A 21,686-nucleotide genomic window follows, 5' to 3' on the forward strand; every position below is an offset into this window, starting at 1 on the left:
TTTAATGGAAAATAGAGATACAATTTCAAAATTGTCACGTTTTGGCAGATTTTCCATTTATTTTTATTTTTTCCAGTTACAAAGCAAAGGTTAACAGCCAAACAAAACTCATTATTTATGGCCCTGATTCTGTAGTTTACAGAAACACCCCATATGTGGTCGTAAACTGCTGTACGGGCACACGGCAGGGCGCAGAAGGAAAGGAATGCCATACGGTTTTTGGAAGGCAGATTTTGTCAGACAGTTTTTTTTGGACACTATGTCCCATTTGAAGTCCCCTGATGCACCCCTAGAGTAGAAACTCCAAAAACGTGACCCCATTTTAGAAACTACGGGATAGTGTGGAAGTCTTTTGTTGGTACTAGTTGCTCTATATTATACACTACGTGCAGAATTATTAGGCAAATGAGTATTTTGACCACATCATCCTCTTTATGCATGTTGTCTTACTCCAAGCTGTATAGGCTCGAAAGCCTACTACCAATTAAGCATATTAGGTGATGTGCATCTCTGTAATGAGAAGGGGTGTGGTCTAATGACATCAACACCCTATATCAGGTGTGCATAATTATTAGGCAACTTCCTTTCCTTTGGCAAAATGGGTCAAAAGAAGGACTTGACAGGCTCAGAAAAGGCAAAAATAGTGAGATATCTTGCAGAGGGATGCAGCACTCTTAAAATTGCAAAGCTTCTGAAGCGTGATCATCGAACAATCAAGCATTTCATTCAAAATAGTCAACAGGGTCGCAAGAAGCGTGTGGAAAAACCAAGGCGCAAAATAACTGCCCATGAACTGAGAAAAGTCAAGCGTGCAGCTGCCAAGATGCCACTTGCCACCAGTTTGGCCATATTTCAGAGCTGCAACATCACTGGAGTGCCCAAAAGCACAAGGTGTGCAATACTCAGAGACATGGCCAAGGTAAGAAAGGCTGAAAGACGACCACCACTGAACAAGACACACAAGCTGAAACGTCAAGACTGGGCCAAGAAATATCTCAAGACTGATTTTTCTTAGGTTTTATGGACTGATGAAATGAGAGTAAGTCTTGATGGGCCAGATGGCTGGATTGGTAAAGGGCAGAGAGCTCCAGTCCGACTCAGACGCCAGCAAGGTGGAGGTGGAATACTGGTTTGGGCTGGTATCATCAAAGATGAGCTTGTGGGGCCTTTTTGGGTTGAGGATGGAGTCAAGCTCAACTCCCAATCCTACTGCCAGTTTCTGGAAGACACCTTCTTCAAGCAGTGGTACAGGAAGAAGTCTGCAAGGTAAGAAAAACATGATTTTCATGCAGGACAATGCTCCATCACACAAGTCCAAGTACTCCACAACGTGGCTGGCAAGAAAGGGTATAAAAGAAGAAAATCTAATGACATGGCCTCCTTGTTCACCTGATCTGAACCCCATTGAGAACCTGTGGTCCATCATCAAATGTGAGATTTACAAGGAGGGAAAACAGTACACCTCTCTGAACAGTGTCTGGGAGGCTGTGGTTGCTGCTGCACGCAATGTTGATGGTGAACAGATCAAAACACTGACAGAATCCATGGATGGCAGGCTTTTGAGTGTCCTTGCAAAGAAAGGTGGCTATATTGGTCACTGATTTGTTTTTGTTTTGTTTTTGAATGTCAGAAATGTATATTTGTGAATGTTGAGATGTTATATTGGTTTCACTGGTAAAAATAAATAATTGAAATGGGTATATATTTGTTTTTTGTTAAGTTGCCTAATAATTATGTACAGTAATAGTCACCTGCACACACAGATATCCCCCTAAAATAGCTAAAACTAAAAACAAACTAAAAACTACTTCCAAAAATATTCAGCTTTGATATTAATGAGTTTTTTGGGTTCATTGAGAACATGGTTGTTGTTCAATAATAAAATTAATCCTCAAAAATACAACTTGCCTAATAATTCTGCACTCCCTGTACTTTTTGTGAGGCAAGGTAATTTACAACATTCATCTGACAGGTTAGATCATGTGGTATTTTATAGAGCAGGTTGTCACAGATGCGGCGATACCTAATATGTATACAATTTTTTTATTTATGTAAGTTATACACAATGATTTAATTTTTGAAACAAAAAAATCATGTTTTAGTGTCTCTATAGTCTGAGAGGAATAGTTCTTTCAGTTTTTGGGTGATTATCTTAGGTAGGGTCTCATTTTGTGTGGGAGGAGATGACGGTTTGATTGGCACAATTTTGGGGTGCATATGACTTTTTTATCGCTTGCTATTACACTTTTTGTAACATAAGATGACAAAAAATGGCTTTTTTTACACTGTTTTTATTTTTATTTTTTTACGGTGTTCACATGAGGGGTTAGGTCATGTGATTATAGAGCAAGTCGATACGGATGCGGCGATACCTAATATGTATATTTTTTATTAATTTATGTAAGTTTTACACAATGGTTTCATTTTTGAAACAAAAAAAATCATGTTTTAGTGTTTCCATAGTCATACCAAGAGCCATAGTTTTTTCAGTTTTGGGGCGATTATCTTGGGTAGGGTATGATTTTTGCGGGATGAGATGACGGTTTGATTGGTACTATCTTGGCGTACATGCAATTTTTTAAATCACTTTTATTACCTTTTTTGGGAAGTAAGGTGGGCAAAATTTCAATTTCCTCATAGTTTTAATTTTTTTATTTTTATGGCGTTCACCGTGCGGGGAAAGTAACATGACCGTTTTATAAATTACGTCATTATGGAAGCGGCGATACCAAATATGTGTAGTGTATTTTATTTTTATTCAGTGATAAATGTGTGTTTTTTTATCTTTACTTTTTTCAAGTTTTTTATAATTTTTTTTGACCCAGACCCACTTGGTTTTTGAAGATCCAGTGGGTCTGATGTCTGTATAATACAGTACAGTACACTATATAGTGTATTGTACTGTATTTTACTTACACTTTGTCTGAACAGATCTCTGCCTTTAGCACAGATCTGTTCAGCACCATGGACAGCAGGATGCCTGAGAAGGCATCCTGTTGCCATGGGAACCTTCCCCGTCTGCCACAACTGAGCAGATGGGGAAGGGGAAGGAGGGGAGCTCCCTCCCTCTGTGACCCCACCCTGTCTGGGGGCTGCAAAGGCGCAGCAGCCGCCCGATGGGAGAGGGAGGGAGCTCCCTGACTGGTAACCCTTTCCATACAGTGGTCCGTACGGACCGCTGTATGGAAAGGGTTAAATGGCTGACATCACAGCACAGATGTCAGCCATTTATACCAGAGTGTCAGCAATGATTTCAGCGGGCATCCTGTTCCAATTAACCCCCGCAGCGCTGCGATCCCGTTTTAAACTTATGACGTACCGGTACGTTATGTGTCCTTAAGGACTCGGGAAACATGCCGTACCGGTACGTCATGTGTCCTTAAGGGGTTAAGAAGACGATAATTTCCAGTTGCATTAGCCTTTGCCATGACAATTATTAAAGCTCAGGGGCAAACCTTAGAAAAAGTTGGCATTTACTTGCCAGAACCAGCATTCTGCCACGGTCAGTTATATGTTGCATTATCTAGAGTTAGAACTTTTTCAGATGTGGTTGTAAAGGTTGTAGATGGCAAACTGTTGCCAAATTTAGATAGAATATTTACAAGAAATGTTGTGTGTAAAGAAATTTTATAGAAAAATTTCAAGAGGTTAAAAAATTACCTTTTTCCTGAATGTCTGATTCATGTATTGTATATTGCAGATTGTTACAAACTATACTTACTGTATCGTGATATATACGTTTCCATTTTATTTTTATTATTAATTTACTTTTGACTTCTTTCCAAAATATTTTTGACAAAAGAAATATTATATTGTGTGAATTACAACTTAATGTCTTGTCAAGTACAGATGCACAAAATAACATCCAGTTCAGGCTTTATCCATGTCTCGAATTCTAGAAAGATACCTAATGAAGGGCTATCAGCTAAAATGGAGACGTGCGATCTATTCACTGCAGGCCACTGAGGAAGGAACACGTAGTTCCGTAATGCGTATGGTCAGAAGCTAACTGCAGTGAATTGACGTCTATTACATCCCTTGGGGGCAATATACCCCTTTGAAAGTCTCGAGAACCTTCAACCGGTAGTGCTCCGATATCAACGCAACCAACTCCTCCATAGCTGTTGAACGCGACATCCCCTGACCACGTGGGTCGCCACTCGGGGAGACAGCGTGTCACAAACAAAGATGGGGAAATGAATTATAATCTTGAGACACCAATCTCTGTTTGAAAACCCTCCTAGTTATATGAGGAACTACAAGTAAGCGGTCATACTTAACCACACAACGTGACTAATATCCAGCTGTCCCAGCGCAACCATCTACAGGAGGGGTGATGTAATACCTCACAGCTATATTGTTCGCTATCAGTAAGGTAACAGCCATATTGCTACATTGACTACCAGACATATTGGTAGTCAATGTACCAATAATGGTTATATTTTATATTGCAATAATCGCTAAAAGGAGAACACTTGCGAGCATATTATGCCTATTCTACTGCAATTGTGCAGATATCAACCGAACAGTCCACCATTTGAGTAAAACTGTAATATATTCATCAATATCGCAGCATATCAGCAAGACTCCATTATAAAGAACTGTGTGTGGACAAATATAAATGTACAAGATTATACCAATTGCTGTTGGATGTTTGGACTGTGGCCTGATTAAATCACGTATCACTTTTTTAAATATTTAAATTTATATATATATATTTTTTTTTTTAGTTGATCAACTAATGACTATGGGTATTTTATAGTGTTTAGGATCTACAATCATGACTGTTTAGATATTTAGATAATAAATATATCATTTTTCCTTTCACATCTTGTCTATCTATGCATTTGCCAGATATTTGAGCGCCTCCCTAATATATTTATTACTTATCCTCATTTTACTTACGGCGGGTGTACCGTGGGATTGTGCACCGAACCATTGGTGGAGCCACTGTTTTCTTTTCTTTTTTACCCATATATGAAGAATATTAGGTATCACCTTGTCAGTTTCGGCATGGGGTTCCTTGGGCCCACCAGAGGAAATTATTCTTAGGGCCCAACCTCTATATAATCAATAAAGTCTAAAAGGTTTTTAATTAAAGAAATAAACCCTAGCGGTAAGTGATTAGTTCCAAAGGCAGCTCCAAATGGAAATTTTGTCCTGGAACTTGGGGGCCCACTATGGTTTCAGAGACAGGCCCACCAGAGGCTCCTGTGGAGCTCTGGTGGGCCCTTCTGACCTTACACCTTGCAGTGCCTTGTAGGTCAAAGAAACTTTGTAAAATTCCTTAAAGAAATAAATGAATTTCAAGGGGTTGTCTGGAAAGTGATTTTTTTTTAAGGTTCAAAATGGCCCAAAAAAACAAAACAATATATTCTCACTTTTCTGGTCCCCTGCCTTCTGGTCTCTACTTACTGGCCCCTTCTGACACACAGGAAAAGACCACTCAGATCAATCACTGGCAGTTACCTCTGCAAACAGTTTTTGGCTGAGGGGTGATTTAAAGACAATCGGGGACCTGGGTAGCATTGGATTTGGAGCAGGTGATCACTGAGGTATCAATTCTTTGTTATGCCATTTTGATAATTTTGTTTCATTCATTTCTAAAAAAATAAATAAAAATACTGGCCAGATAGACCCTTTAGGTATGTATTTTTTGTGGTACTTTTTATTGTGCTTTTATGGGAATTGGTCAATAAAGATGTTGTGCCTTTTTAAATTGCTCTACATGATTTCTTTACATTTGTGCACATGCAGGTAGTCAACTATTTTAGTTGGTTTTCCTGTTGAATATATAACAACCACTTATTCTATAGCAGCCACATATGCTACAGAGATTGCAATATGTGGCTTACAATCTAATTTTCCTGCCTCTCACCCAAATACATACTGGAAACAATTTCATATGTCTGCAGATCAATATGCTTTTTTAGTGTGGGACGAAAAGTGTAGAATCCACAGGAAAACCGAGCAAAATAGGGAGAACATACATACCAATGTAGATGTTGCACAACAAATAATAATAAAAAAAAAAAGAATAAAGAACGGCTGGTATCTGGGCTCATCCCTGAACCCAGACAACTCCTTTAAATATAAAATTTGACAAATTAGGAAATTAAAAATTTGTGCTACTAATGTGCTCTATATCTGAAGGCAGCTCCAAAAGACACATTTTATTAAACAGGTCTGTATTTATTTATTCTTTTACAATAAGATCTATTTATTCCAACAGCTTTATAATTATTATCCCTTCATTGGATCACTTCTGGGCCTGCACAACAAAATAAAGCAGAACATACAAAATCTAAAAGATTTTATTCTAAACTTTGTAAAGAAACGAAGAGTAGAGTTCAGTGCCAATGACATCACCGGATACATCGATGCATATCTTATGAAACAGGAACAGGTGAGTTATGTTTGATTCCCATAGAAGTGCATGTCAGCACAATCTAACGTTAATAGATCGACATTACCATCACCTCACAAATATTGGCCCATGCTGTATAGCCTTAGTCCTTTGCGCTTGAAGAATCATGAGGAAATTACACTTAAAACCTTACAGTTTTCTGTAAAACACCATAAGAGGTAAAGATTCCAAAAAGCAGAGGAGATAGGTTTTTATTAGTTTGATGCAAAGAATTTACTATACAGCTTTGGAAATGGAACCGACTATGGATAGTGAGTAACATGTAGAATATTCATGTGATGTGTTTTCAGGAATCAACAAAAACTGAGACATATTTTGATGAGAAGAATCTGATTTATACAGTCATGGATCTTTTCGGCGCTGGTACTGAAACGACATCTACAACGATCCGCTGGGGAATTTTGTTGATGATGAAGTACCCGGAGATTCAAAGTACTGTAACTGTTGCTAGATAGTAGCTGTTGATCATTGAATATTACTATGTGAAGCCTCCAGTTACTCTAATAATCCCCTTCTCATTTACTTGCCTTTTTGTGGTTTTGAATTGGTGTGAATTAATATGGGAAAAAAAACATAAAGATAAAAAACTGAATGCATATGTAATTACCTCATACAAGTCAGCAAAGCCACCTTTGGTCATTATGACCTTCAGTTGATGAATCTGCTCCAGCTTTGTATTCCCAAACGTTATCCAAGGCTACTGTCACATCTGTGTTTTTGCTGTCCAGTTTTGAGATCTGGTATGGGATCTCAAAACCAAAGCAAAGCGCTTACATTATAATAATACAATACCGGCTGCATCTGTTCTGAACTGATTCATTGTATTATATCAAAAATTAAGAAGCCGTCACTAAAACCATTGTAAGTCAATGGGTACCATAATTTTTTGTGTCCGAAAAAAAGCTGTTCTGGCACCATTGACTTAGACAGTTTTTGGTGCCACATCCGGCTTCTTCAGTTTCCCATGCCGCACACAAAAACGCTGCTTGCAGCAGTTTTGTGTCCGGCATGGGAAAGCAACAAACCAGAACGGAATGCATTCTGGTGCACTCCGTTACGGTTCGTTCAGTTTTATCCCCATTGACAACGCAGATGTGAAAATAGTCTTAGACTATGAATGAACAGAGGTACCTCTCCAAACGAGCACTTCTTTGATAAGAGCACCCCTTTTTCTTGACTAGATTTACTGTGACATATTCCATGTATAGCATATTGGCCATCTTTATTGAGAAGATAATTTTCTAGAAGACCATTTATCAATACATTTTTGGGTGTGGAACTCCAAGAGATTTCACTGTTTTTTCAGGTCGAGCCACAATTTATCAATTAGAATGAGACCATTCCAGTGTAGACTTGTTCCTTATATTGTATTGTCTACATTTCTAAATGTTCCAGGTCACCACCGTGTTCAGTAGATATACAGTATGTGTGTGTCACAGACGTACTGAGACATACAGACGTCCCGGCGTCAGTGAGTGGCAGGAGATTTGTGAGACTGGCAACAAGTGGTTTAATCTGACAGGTTTTCCTTGTGGATCAATAGGTGTCTGTGTTGTGTCTGGTAATGGCCACACTCCTTGCCTCCAGGTGTTGCTTATGTGGTCATTTAACCTTCCTTATTTATAGTTGCTTCTCCCACTATACTGTGCGCTTTATAGCTTCTGTGCCTGTAGTTTGTTTGTGGTTGGATCTCGGCTGAGTTCCTGGTGCTTTCATAGCCTCTTTGAAGTTAAGTCTTTCCTTTCCCTTTTGTATTTTGTTTGGGTTCTGTGTGTTGCATTTCCCTATTGTTTATATTAAGCATGAAGTAGACTCCTGTTTGTCCTTCCTTTTGGAGGAACAGGTAGTCTCGTCCCTGCCATTAGTACCAGGGTCCTATAGGGCTAGATAGGACTCTAGGTATTCCTGCGTAGGAACTCACCTACCTTTGGGGTCTGTTCAGACTGGTAGTCAGTCAGGACTTTGGTTAGGGTTTTCACTAGGAGGTGTCCATCTTCCTTCCCTAGTTCTCAGGCCTGATTCCCTGTTTTTCCCTTCCCTTCTATGCTCAGTGTGGTGTTTCCCTCCAACACCGAAGCGTTACATTATAAACTGCCTTAACCGTCATTTTTTGTTTGTTTGCGTGCAGCCATGGATCCTATTGCTGCCCTGGCAGGTCATCTGCAAGGGCTGTCTTTGGAGGTAGCTGAACTCCGCACGAACATCTCGCAGATGCGGAGATCAAAGGCTGTTGGTCCTGGTGGTAGTGGTGGAGACCAGGCCTATCTGGAGCCTAAAGTTGCCCTCCCAAACAGATTCTCTAGGGGACATGATAATTTCATTTTGTTTAAGGAGGCGTGCAAACTATATTTTAGTCTACGTCCACACTTATCTGGGGATGAGAAACAGAGAGTCAGTGTGATTATTTACTTTCTTAAGGGGGATGAACAGTCATGGGCTTTTTCTCTACCGACCGGATCGTAGTCTCTCCGGTCGGTAGATTAATTTTTCTAAGCTTTAGGTCTTATCTATGATGATCCAGATTGGACCTCTCTAGCCGAAACCAAGCTGTGCTGCCTTCATCAGAGTGATTGTTCCACTGAGATTTATTGCTCTGAGTTTAGGAGGTGGGCTAAGGAATGATCCTGCCCTCCGTAGCCAGTTTTGTCAAGGGTTATCAGAGAGGCTGAAGGACGCTTTGGCCTGTCATGAAACCCCAGTGTCTCTGGAGTCTGCTATGTCTCTGGCTATACGCATTGATAGACGCCTGAGAGAGAGAGATCTAGGGGCCCCCACTCTCAGGACATACTATCTCCCGGGTTTATGTTTGGGGGCGAACCCATGCAATTAGGGGGAGCTACTCCTGGATCCGCTTTTTAGCATACTTCTAATAGGAAGGTAGTGTGTTTTTTTCTGCGGACAGAAGGGACATTCAACGGCAAAAAGAAAAAAAAGAGGGACATTTAATTCCCATCTGACTCTTGGAGGGGTGAGAGGAGAGTCAGAAAATGTGCATTTGTCTTTGACTTGGTAGTATCCGATTTTTCCTGACTGCTGAGCTGTCGCTAGAGTCAAAAACTGTGAGGATTGAAGTGTTGGGGTGAACTTGATTGATGCTCAGTTCATCTGTATGCACGGGTTGTCACCGAGTGCATTAGAAAAAAACATTTCCATTTTTGCTATTGATTCAGCACCTCTAACTCAGAAGTGTTTATCTGAAGTGGTGCATGATATCAGATTAAGAGTGGGTGACTTTCATCAAGAATTTATCTAGTGTTTTTTGTTGTTCCTGCTCAGTTGGTTCTGGGTTTACTGTGGTTAAGCAAGCACAATCCAACCATCGATTGGCAAGCTAGACAGATTCTAGATTGGGGTAATTATTGCATTGACAATTGTCTGAATACATCTTTTTCTGTTTTAACTACTAAAACTTTGCCCTCTTTTATATCTGATTTTGCCTATGTATTTTCTGAGAGTGGATGCCAGGATTTTCCTCCACATCGGGAATATGTATATAAGTTACCAAAATCTAGATTGTATAACCTTTCTGGACCTAAAAGACTGGCCATGAGAGAATATATTGCCAAGAGTTTGGCTAAAGAACACATAAGACCTTCCAAGTCTCCAGTGGGAGCAGGGTTCTTTTTTTGTTAAAAAAAAGGACGGAGGTCTTCAGCCATGTCTGGATTTCCATGAACTCAATTGGATTACTGTCCGTGATCCTTACCCTCTTCCTTTGATTCCCGATTTGTTTAACCAGATTGTTGGTGCCAAGTACTGATGGACGAACATCAGCCGGGACGGTTCGCAAACACGATCGCACGAAAAACCTTCAGGTCATATTTGCAGCCAGCAAACACTTACTAGAAGTACACAAATAGTCCCACAACATGGACAGTGATATACCAGAGGGGGATTATTGGCAAAAAATTCCCACAAAAAATATGTATTTTATTAGGGGCCATTTTTAAGCATCTTAAAGGGAAACTGTCAAAAATGTGCCCTGCTGGAGCCTAGAAAAATGTTATTTCCTATCGGTTTGATGTATACAAATGTGCAGTACTCCACGTTTTTTTATCCTGCAGAGTCTATTAAAAAAATACATACGTTAACGTAAATTTATTTCCTACCATGGAACTGTTTGGTGAACGGACGCCACTGTACGGCATCTGTCTGAGGCATCTGTTAACGCATACATTTTTGGTATGCATTAAATGGATGGCAAAAATAGGAGTTGAACCCAGCCCTAGTGTCAGAATAACCACCAGTACACAGCGGAGCAGCGTGGCGGATAGGGGAGGCCGCCATGTACTGACAGAGCGCTACTTGGTTCTGGTTGTCAGGGATGAGGACTGTGTTTCTCAAGGATCATTTTCTACTGGGAAATACAGTGCACAGTATAATACACTAGAATCTATATAATATAAAGATATTAGCCCTACCCCTGAATGATAATACAATTAGGTGATCATTTATTATATAGAAATATGTCTATGTTAGGTGCATTTCTGACACAGATTGTGGCACAAAGGTCCTTAGCGCTGCAATCTGCATATTTTTTCCGCTCATGCCAGGTCTAAAACAGGATGGCGTTGGCAGGGAAACGTATACAGTTATGGCCATCCAGATATTGGATACCACCGCCATACATTGACCGGATAACACCTCTGCACAGTGACCGGATACCACCGCCATACTGTGACCAGATAAAAGAGTATAAGAGGGCACAGTACAGGGTATGACTAGGGGCACTGCACAGGGTTTGGTAAGAGGGCACAATGCAGGGTATAGGGGGACACAGTACGGGGTGAGGGGCACAGTACAGGGTGGGGGCACAGTCACATGACCCTGTCACATTAGAAGGTCCTTATGGTGAATGCGGTTCATACGGCACCATAATGAGAGGCAGAGGAGTGAGACAAGGGTGTGATTATGTGGCTAGAGATAAAAAATTACTGTCGGCCTGTACAGGCCCCAAAAATTAGGCAATAGACATTTACCTGACAACACAGAACTTTGGATTCTGTGGCTGGAGGTACAATAGGCGGTCACAGGATAAAAATTTAACTGTCGGCCAGTACAGGCCCCAAAAATTAGCCAATAGGCATTTACCTGACAGCAAACAACTTTGGATTCTGTGGCTGGAGGTACAATAGGCGGTCACAGGATAAAAATGTAACTGCCGGCCAGTACAGGCCTCAAAAATTAGGCAATAGGCATTCACCTGACTTAAAAGAACTTTGGATTCTGTGGCTGGAGGTGCAATAGGCGGTCACAGGATAAAAATGTAACTGTCGGCCAGTACAGGCCCCAAAAATTAGGCATTTAACAGACATAAAAGGCCTTTTATGCCACTGTATTTACCTGAGACAGGGACCATGATTTGTTCTGGGTGGTTGCGGATATTTGTGGGCTTTCATGAGGAAATTCAATCAATCGTGGTCGACTCATCACATGTGTTGAATTCCTCCAAGATCCATGCCTCATTCATTTTTAGAAATGTGAGGTAGTCGTGAGTTAGGCGAGTACGCTTATAGGTCATGGTGGTAACATTTCAGCCATTTTATGTTTGTACCGGGGGTCTAAGTATGTTGCCACCCAGTACTGGTCCTTGCCCTTTATGCATTTTATACAGGGGTCCCTCTTCAAACACTGGAGCATGAAGGCCCCCATTTTCACTAAACTGCAAGCGGTGGAGTGGCCTGGCTCCTGCTCATAATCCAGGATAATGTCGTCCTCGTTCTCCTCCCCCCAGCCACGAACAACACCAGGGATCCCAGAAAAGTTTAAAGCATGCTCTCCTTGCTCATCCTCTGCCCTGGCACCATCCTCCTCTGACTCCTCTTCAGATTCCTGTTGTTGACTTGCTCAGATGGAGTAGCCCCCCCCGGGAATTCATCCAGCATTGCGACTTCCTCATCTTCCTGCTCCAGCTCCTCAACGGCTTGATCAATGACACAACGCAATGCACGCTCCAGAAAAGTATGCATAAGGTACGATGTCACTTATGGCGCCCTGGCTGCGTATGACCAGTTTGGTGATCTCATCAAATGGCCGCAGAAGTCTGCATGCGTCGCACATGAGCAGCCACTGGCGCGGTGAAAAAAAACAAGCTCCCCAGAACCTGTCCTGCCGCAGAGTTCGTACAGGTAGTCGTTAACTGCACGTTTCTGCTGGAGCAGCCTATCAAGCATATAGAAGGTGGAGTTCCATTGCGTTGGGTAGTCATAAATCAGACGTCTGACGGGCAGGTGGTGTCGCAGTTGAATGTCAGCAAGGCGAGCTATGGCAACGTAAGATCTTCTAACCAGAGATTTTCCTGGCCTGCCGCAAGATGTCCTGGACACAGGGGTATTTGACAACGAATCGCTGCACGACTAAATTCAGGACGTGTGCCATGCACGGCACATGTGTCATTTTGCCCTGTTTCAGCACGTTCAGCAGATTGGCACCGCTGTCGCACACCACTTTACCAACTGTCAAATTGAGCGGGGTTAGCCCCTGATCAGCCTGTGACCTCAAAGCTGAAAGGAGTGCAGGACCGGTGTGGCTCTTATCTTCCAGGCACAACAGACGCAGCACAGCATGGCAACGTCTCACCTGGCACGTCGAATAGGTTCTGGGGAGCTTGGGGGCGCAGCAGAAGAGACGGTAGCAGTGTGAAAGGAGGAGTCAGCCGAGGAGGAGAGGGAGGATGGAGGAGGAGAAGAAGAGGCAGGCCTGCATGCAATCCATGGCGGTAACACCAAATCTACACAGGTGCCACGCGTTGCTTGCTTGACGGCCGTCAGAAGGTTCACCCAGTGGGCAGTAAAAGTTATGTACCTTCCCTAACCGTGTTTGCTAGACCACGTGTCTGTGGTCAGATGTATCTTGGCACCGACACTGTGTGCCAGAGATACATTCACTTGCCGCTGAACATGGCCATATAGCTCTGGGATGCCCTACTGGGAGAAATATTTCCTTTCACTGACCTTCCATTGCGGTGTTCCAATGGCCACAAATTTTCTAAAGTCCTCCGAGTCCACCAGTTTATATTGCAGTAGTTGGCAGGCCAGCAGTTCTGACAAGCCAGCGGTCAGCCATTGGGCAAGAGGGTTATCCGGCGTCATCATCTTTTTTCGCTCGAACATTTGGGGCAAGGAAGCCTGCCTTTTGCCAGATGAACGCGACGACGGCACGAATAAAGGTGGAGTGGAGGACAATTGGAAGGAGAGAGGACGGTAAGTGCCGGGAGTGTGGCTTTGTGGGTTCTGAAGGTTTTGCTCCCACTGGGCTCGGTGATGGGAGGCCAGGTGCCTTCTTAAGGCAGTCGTCCCTAGGTGAGTGTTGGGCTTACCGCAACTTATGCGTTGACAGCACAGGCTGCGGATGGCAACACTATTGTCAGCAGCGGACATGTTAAAAAAAGCACACACTGCGGAGTCATGTATCGGCGTCCTGGGAGCGCTGTAAGTTCTGCCTGCTTCTCCTCCTTCTTCTCCCTATCTGCTGCTCCGTCTCTCCCTCTGAACTCCCCTCCTCTTCCTCTCTTGTGGGAACCCATGTGACATCAATCAACACGTCATCATCGGATTCGTCACCTTTACCACCACTGACATCTCGGAGTAGGCAGCAACAGTGGGGACCACCCTCCTTGGGCTGATCTGGGTACTGTAGTCAGACTGCTGGGTGGCGACTGTTGATACCTCCTCTTCCTGATCCGATGCCAATAATGGCTGCGCATCGGTAAGGTCTTGTAATGGATGGGAAAATAATTCCTCTGACTCGAGCAGAGAGGATATGGTGGTGGTGGTGTCTTTGGGGGTGCACACAGCAGAGAGTGAAGAGGGTGCAGATAGAGAGGATGAGGAGGGTGCAGAAGTGGAAGGCTAGTACGTCCTTTGACGTAATCGCACGCACCTTCTGCAACTTCCCACTTAGGCTCCGGCCTGGTGCACCTGCCCGACTCCTACCACCCCTGTGGAATGGCCTGCCTCTTCCTATTGGTTGTTTTCTGGGGCCTGTACTGGCCGACAGTTACATATTTATCCTGCGACCGCCTAATGTTCCTCCAGCCACAGAATCCAATGTTCTTTGCTGTCAGGTGAATGCCTATTTGCTAATTTTTGGGGCCTGTACTGGCCGACAGTTACATTTTTATCCTGTGACCGCCTAATGTACCTACAGCCACAGAATCCAAAGTTCTTTGCTGTCAGATGAATGCCTATTGGCAAATTTTTGGGGCCAGTACTGGCCAACAGTTACATTGTTTACCTCTAGCCACATAATCACACCCCTGTCTCACTTCTCTGCCCCTCATTATGGTGGGGTATGAACCTCATTCACTATAAGGACCTTTTAATGTGACAGGGTCATGTGACTGTGCCCCTCAGCCCGTAATGTGCCCCCTTATACCCTGCATTGTGCCCTCTTATCACACCCTGTGCAGTGCCTCTAGTCATTCCCTGTACTGTGCCCTCTTATACCCTTTTATCCGGTCACAGTATGGCGGTGTTATCCGGTCAATGTATGGCGGTGGTATCCAATATCTGGATGGCCATAACTGTATCCCTTTCCCTGCCCACGCCATCCTTTTTTAGACCTGGCATGAGTGGGAAAAATATGCAGATTGCGGTGCTAAGGACCTTTGCGCCACAATCTGTGTCAGAAATACGCCTAACATAGACGCATTTCTATATAATAAAGGACCACCTAATTGTATTATTATTCGGAGGTAGCGCTAATATCTTTATATTATACAGATTTTACTGTATTATACTGTGCCCTGTATTTCCCAGTAGAAAATGGTCCTTGGGAAGCACAGTCTTCATCCCTGACCACCAGGACCAGGTAGCGCTCTGTCAGTACATGGCGGCCTCCCCTCTCCGCCACGCTGCTCCGCTGTGTACTGGTGCTTATTCTGACACTAGGGCTGGGTTCACACCCTTTTTTTGCCACCCATTTAATGCATACCAAAAATGTATGCGTTAACAGATGCCTCAGACTGATGCCGTACAGTGGCGTCCGTTCACCATACAGTTCCATGGTAGAAAAAACATTAATGTATGCATTTTTTTAATGGACTCTGCAGGATACAAAAACTTGGAGTGCTGCACATTTGTATACATCAAACTGATAGGAAATACCATTTTTCTAGGCAGGGCACATTTTTAAGAGTTTCCCTTTAAGACTCATAAAAATTGCCCCTGATTAAAATACATATTTTTTGTAGAAATTTTTGCCAATGATCCCTCTCTGGTATATCACTGTCCATGTTGCGGGACTATTTGTGTACTTCTAGTAAGTGTTTGCTGGCTGCAAATATGACCTGAAGGTTTTTCAGGTTCGCCTGCCATTAAAGTGAATGGGGCCCGCCGCGAATACATTTGATCGTGAACGTGCGTTTGTGAAAAGTCCCGGCTGATGTTCGTCCATCACTAGTGCTAAGGACTATATGTCAGCTTGTAGTACCTGTGCACGCGCTAAGATAACACATACTCAGCCTTCCCGATCTCTACTTCCATTGCCCATCCTGTACAGACCATGGAATCACTTATCCATGGACTTTATCACTGATCTACCTAATTCTTCAGGAAAGACAAATATTCTGGTGGTAGTTGATCGCTTAAGTAAAATGGTGCACTTTATAGCGTTGCCGGGCCTACCTAATGCTAAAACACTTGCAGAAGTGTTTGTTTCCAGATTCTGGAAGTCATTCTATACTCGACTGCGGGTACACCTGTCCTTTTCTTTGGCTTTTCATCCTCAGTCAAATGGATAGATGGAGCACACTAATCAGAGTCTAGAGACTTAGTTGAGATGTTTTGTCTCTGAGAACCAGGAGGAGTGGTCTTCGTTTTTGTCTTTGGCAGAGTTTGCCATAAATAATCGTAGACAGGAGTCCACTGGGAAATTGCCTTTTTTTGGGGCATATGTGTTTCATCCGCAGTTTTTTGGTTCAGATACTTCTGGTATCCCTGAGGAGTAACATTTTTTGTCATCATTGTCATCTATATGGCGGAAAATTCAAGATAACTTGATGAATATGGGCAACAAGTATAAAGTTGTGGCTGACAGGAAACGTATAAATGGTCTGGACTAGTGATGAGCAAGCACCAAAATATTTGGTGGAAGTTGGAAGTCAATCAGGCACCCCCTGGTCAGAAGAGAAAAGGGTGTCTGGTTTATAAAAAAAAAACAAGCATTAAGAAGATAGCTGGATGTGTCTTAGACTCCCATTATGTACAACATACAATAGACAACCACACAACAGCTGTATGCCAAAAGCCAGGTAGGTGCAAGTCATCAATCTATCCATGAGACAGATGACAGGCTTAGTCAGCATACCTTGCAATGGCAGCCTTGTGCACTATGAGATATTCCAAACCAGCTCTCATCTGACTGAGAACCAGTAAACCTCAAAGTTATTTTGCATCTGTTGGATGGCTTGGGTGGACCTGCACACCTAGATCAATATCATTAGGGTGACAAAAAGTTTAGCGATTGTCCTAACATAATATTCAATAGCATTTCTATACAGTTTTGTCATGTAAAAACTCATTTGCATAAACATGGGCATATGGGAACGACATGCAAATGAGCAGACTCTGCCTTGTTTCTCAGCTGTCATAAGACTATGAAAACCAATAGAGGGAGCTATGCATAACTCAATTGCGCCATCTATTGTTTTCAATACGAATAGATGGAGAGAGTTGGGACCTCATATATGGGGACTCCTGAGCTTGTTTAGCTTGCTGCTAAGCTTGTGCTGGAGATGCAGAAGGGTTATATTGATGATCTATCCTCAGGATAGGTCATCTATATCAGATTGGCAGGGACCCAACTGCCAGCACTTCCACACATCAGATGTTTAAAGAGAGCACATTGCTCATAAAAGCGCTGTGTTCTCTTCTCACTTTACCTGTTGAACTTCAATATTGCAGCAGCAAGCAGGTGAAATTACAGTTCCATCATCCCATTCACTTCAATGGGACAGTTTCCTCCTATTCACTTGAAGTAGACAGAAGGAAACTGAATAAAAACATGGCAGCTTATCCCTTAATTAAGCTATCTCTGGTGTAGTAAGTACACGTTACAGTGGAACACTATGTACATACATTGAATTGTATGGGTATGATTGTGCCAGTATATACCACTATGTAGCAAAATAATTTTACTTTTGCTTTACAGAGAGGGTACAGGATGAAATTAAAACACATCTTAAACCAGGACAGTTGCCGACAGTAGAAGATAGAAAGAAAATGCCTTATACTGATGCAGTGATACATGAACTACAAAGGTTTGGCAATATTGTTCCACTGAACCTGTCACACACGACTCCAACGGATGTGTATTTTCGGGGTTACTGCATCCCAAAAGTGAGTTTAGTAAAGAAAATAACCCTATAATAATACCTCCTAACAAGTATGCAATGAGTGTTAATGAAAGAGACTGCAATGGGGTCCACTGCTATCCCAATAATTACAGAATATGACAATTAAATAGTAAAAAAAAAAGATAACTGATGATTTATTGTTCACAGGGTACAGAGGTTATTCCATTGCTGACATCAGTTCTGTATGACAAGACTCAATGGAAAACTCCATATCAGTTTAATCCCAATCACTTTTTGGATAAAGATGGGAAATTTGTCCGAAATGATGCATTTATGCCTTTCTCAGCAGGTTTGTAATGACCATGAAATAAATAATTGTACAGTTAACTTTCCCTGACCTCATGACTATAATAACAATGAAAATAATGGGGCACATTTATTAAGGCTGGCATTTTAAGAGCAGGTCTTAATAAAGCCTTAAGCTGGTGGTGGTTCTGATGAAGTTATGAAGATGGGCAGGCCTCTCCATAATTGGGTGCATCCAGCGTCAGTTCTAAATGTAAGACAGCTTCCGAGCTGTCTTACATTTAGACCTTGTTCTAAGCCTAAAACAGGCGTAGAAAATGGTAAATAAGACGGGTCTGGTTGGCCCGTCCCCTTCGCTGCCCATACCACATCCAGAATTTTTGACCTGACGTGAGTGGGAATAAGTCGCAGATTGCGCCACAAATAGTAAGGCTGTTAACAGCCTGCGTTTGTGGGAGGGGCGTCTGGTACTTAAACCCCTACCAGCCGCTCAACCCAGCGCCCGAGCCTCACGCATTACTTGCGATTCGAGCTCCCTCCTCTTCCGGCCGATACGCACTTCCGGGTTCGCGCTCACGTGCCGCCGGCGTCCTTCGCAACGCACAGGTAATGGAGGCGCAGCTGGCTCCGTCCTAGCTGCGTCTCTCTCCCGACCGGTCTCTCGCCCCCGGTGGTGCTGTCTTGGTTGCCGCTCTCCCCCAGCGTGATGCGCTCGCACGGGTGCGGGCGTCAGGGCTGGGGGAGCGGCATCCCGGTTTAGTAAACTGCCGGTTACATTCCGGCTCTGCATGAGTGTCCAGCGCACAGGTGGCATTTCAGCGCCAGGATTCTCAGGTCAAACTGTATATGGGGGACAGGACAATCAGCTGCAGCTGATCACCATGACATCACAATATAATACACTGTATACAAGTGTCAGGACAATCCGCTGCAGTTGGTCACCATGTCTCCCTATATGATACACTACATACATGGGACAGCAATCTGCTGCCGCTGGTCATTATGACATCCGCTTTTGGGGGTCATCTGTGGGGAAGGCTATTTCAAGGGCCTTGAGGTATAGTTGGGTTCTGGTTTGGGGATGCAGGCAGCCCTCCCCACTTTTTCAGGAGGGGGCGTAGTTTTCTTTATTTTATCTGCCTTGCATCGTCAAATTAGAATCTGCGGTCTACACCTTACTGTTTCAGGAAGCAGGGGTCTTGTGTCCTAGTTCAGTCCTGCTCCTGTCTCCGGGTTTTGTATGGCCAGGGTCCCCTGGCCCTCCCGGGGGCTCAGGGCCCCCGGGTCACCCAGGTTGCCAGTGTTCCTGGTTCGCCCAGGTTGTCAATGTTCCTGGATCGCCCAGGTTGTCAGTGTTCCTGGATCGCCCAGGTTGTCAGTGTTCCTGGATCGCCCAGGTTGTCAGTGTTCCTGGATCGCCCAGGTTGTCAGTGTTCCTGGATCGCCCAGGTTGTCAGTGTTCCTGGATCGCCCAGGTTGTCAATGTTCCTGGATCGCCCAGGTTGTCAATGTTCCTGGATCGCCCAGGTTGTCAGTGTTCCTGGATCGCCCAGGTTGTCAGTGTTCCTGGATCGCCCAGGTTGTCAGTGTTCCTGGATCGCCCAGGTTGTCAGTGTTCCTGGATCGCCCAGGTTGTCAGTGTTCCTGGATCGCCCAGGTTGTCAGTGTTCCTGGATCGCCCAGGTTGTCAATGTTCCTGGATCGCCCAGGTTGTCAATGTTCCTGGATCGCCCAGGTTGTCAGTGTTCCTGGATCGCCCAGGTTGTCAGTGTTCCTGGATCGCCCAGGTTGTCAGTGTTCCTGGATCGCCCAGGTTGTCAGTGTTCCTGGATCGCCCAGGTTGTCAGTGTTCCTGGATCGCCCAGGTTGTCAGGGTTCCTGGATCGCCCAGGTTGACAGTGTTCCTGGATCGCCCAGGTTGTCAGTGTTCCTGGATCGCCCAGGTTGTCAGTGTTCCTGGATCGCCCAGGTTGTCAGTGTTCCTGGATCGCCCAGGTTGTCAGTGTTCCTGGATCGCCCAGGTTGTCAGTGTTCCTGGATCGCCCAGGTTGTCAGTGTTCCTGGATCGCCCAGGTCGTCAGTGTTCCTGGATCGCCCAGGTTCTGTCTTTGTTTCTAAAAGTTGTCACACATGTTCTGATGTCAGTTGTTCCTTCCCTTAGATTGGGGCAGTTGTTGTTTTCCTTCCTGTCTTTCGTGTCATCTAGGAATTTCAAGGCAATATCAGTTCCATTCAAACGTTCGGGGGTTTTTTGGAGCCGTGTTTCCAATCCGTCCTAATCCAGTCAGGTAGGTTCTCACGTTGGCCTCTGTCACACACGTTCAGTCTCACACCTTCTCTCGACCGCCTTCTTCGCATCGTCTGTGTCTCTCTCCGTTATTTAGGTAGGCATAAGTTCGCTTTTGTTTCTCAGGTCGACATGTCTCATATGTCCGAGTTGGATGACAACCTCTCCTTGCCAGGATCGGCCATTTCGGAGCATAATAGCTGCACGTCTCTAAGGAGTTGGACGGTGCCGAAGTTGATCGCCGAGCTCAGACGCAGGGGGATTCGGCATCCCGCAACTGCCCGCAAGGCTGAACTATATCGCCTGCTGATGACTACTCCGGGTTCGTCAGCTGAGCAGTCCGATAACGACTCCATCCGGCTGGCACTAGCGCAGATCCAGTCATCCATCACCGGACTCGTTAGCTCAGTCGCGGACATTCAATCCAGGGTCGCGGTTTTAGAAACCAGGCCAGCGGCTTCACCGCAATATCCGGGTTCGGCAGTCATCTCTGCCATTCCCCCGGACGTTGCAGGTAGGCCTTCTGCCACCCCCCAAATTGCTCCTTCCCATTTTGTGCCAGAACACATTAAGAAGGATATCCTGGCAGGCAAGGACGTCAATTTGGCATCCATTTTGATTGCCTCCCAGGATATTTCCGAAAACCGGGTGATCAATTGCGGAGAGGTTTCCGTGGTTTTGAAGGCCAAGGATGCTCGTCTAAACAGGAAATTGTCCGTTTCCGAGTTCGTCCTGGCCTTCAGCCTCTACAGGGACGTGGTGTGCTCCGCCCAGCCTAACCGCAGGGAGGAATTGGATACCTACTTGTACCGGATTGCGGATTTAGGGCATAAATACGGCGGCTCGGCATTTTACGATTATCATCGTTCGTTCTCTGCCAAAGCCGCCGCAGCCCTGCATCAGTTTCAGTTCATGTCCAATTGGGCAGACTTGGACATGGAGTTATTCTGCCGGCACTTCGCGGGTCTGAAGGCTCCTTTGTGCGCTATCTGCCAGTCTATCTTTCATTCTACGGAATGGTGTCCCAATCCGGTACAAGATCCACAGTCAGCGGCCAATCCAGGTCCTTCCGGGTCCTCCAGGACTTCCTCTTCAACAGACAAACTGGGCAGGCCAATTGTATATCTCGGCAGTAGCCAGGTATGCAACAATTTCAATGCCAAGGGCTGCGCCTTCAATGCTTGCCGAGCACTGCACATTTGCTCCCTTTGTTTTCGGGCCCACCCTCGCCCTTCCTGTCCCAGGAAGTCAGCCAGGGACTCCTGACTAGCCGACCTCAACTTGGATTTACTGGCTGCTCTCCTGCAGGGCCATCCGGATCGTTCCTTTGTCACCTTCTTGTTGGATGGGTGCAGAGAGGGGTTTCACAC

General features: G+C 44.3%; 1 protein-coding gene across 2 annotated transcripts in view; it reads left to right on the forward strand.

Annotated features, from left to right (window-relative positions):
• The window catches only part of LOC122945192 (cytochrome P450 2K6-like), a 147,705-nt gene that overhangs the window by 60,824 nt on the left and 65,195 nt on the right, over window positions 1-21,686 (forward strand). The window contains exons 8-11 of one of the 2 annotated variants that reach the window (XM_044304138.1): window positions 6,233-6,406; window positions 6,718-6,859; window positions 17,579-17,766; window positions 17,931-18,072. The exons of the other annotated variant lie outside the window; for it this stretch is intronic. Coding sequence (XP_044160073.1) covers window positions 6,233-6,406; window positions 6,718-6,859; window positions 17,579-17,766; window positions 17,931-18,072 — 646 coding nt within the window. The remainder of the gene's footprint in view (window positions 1-6,232; window positions 6,407-6,717; window positions 6,860-17,578; window positions 17,767-17,930; window positions 18,073-21,686) is intronic. 2 annotated transcript variants of the gene reach the window in all.

This window comes from Bufo gargarizans, chromosome 8 (assembly GCF_014858855.1).
Source record: "Bufo gargarizans isolate SCDJY-AF-19 chromosome 8, ASM1485885v1, whole genome shotgun sequence".
Classification (NCBI taxonomy): Eukaryota; Metazoa; Chordata; class Amphibia; order Anura; family Bufonidae; genus Bufo; species Bufo gargarizans.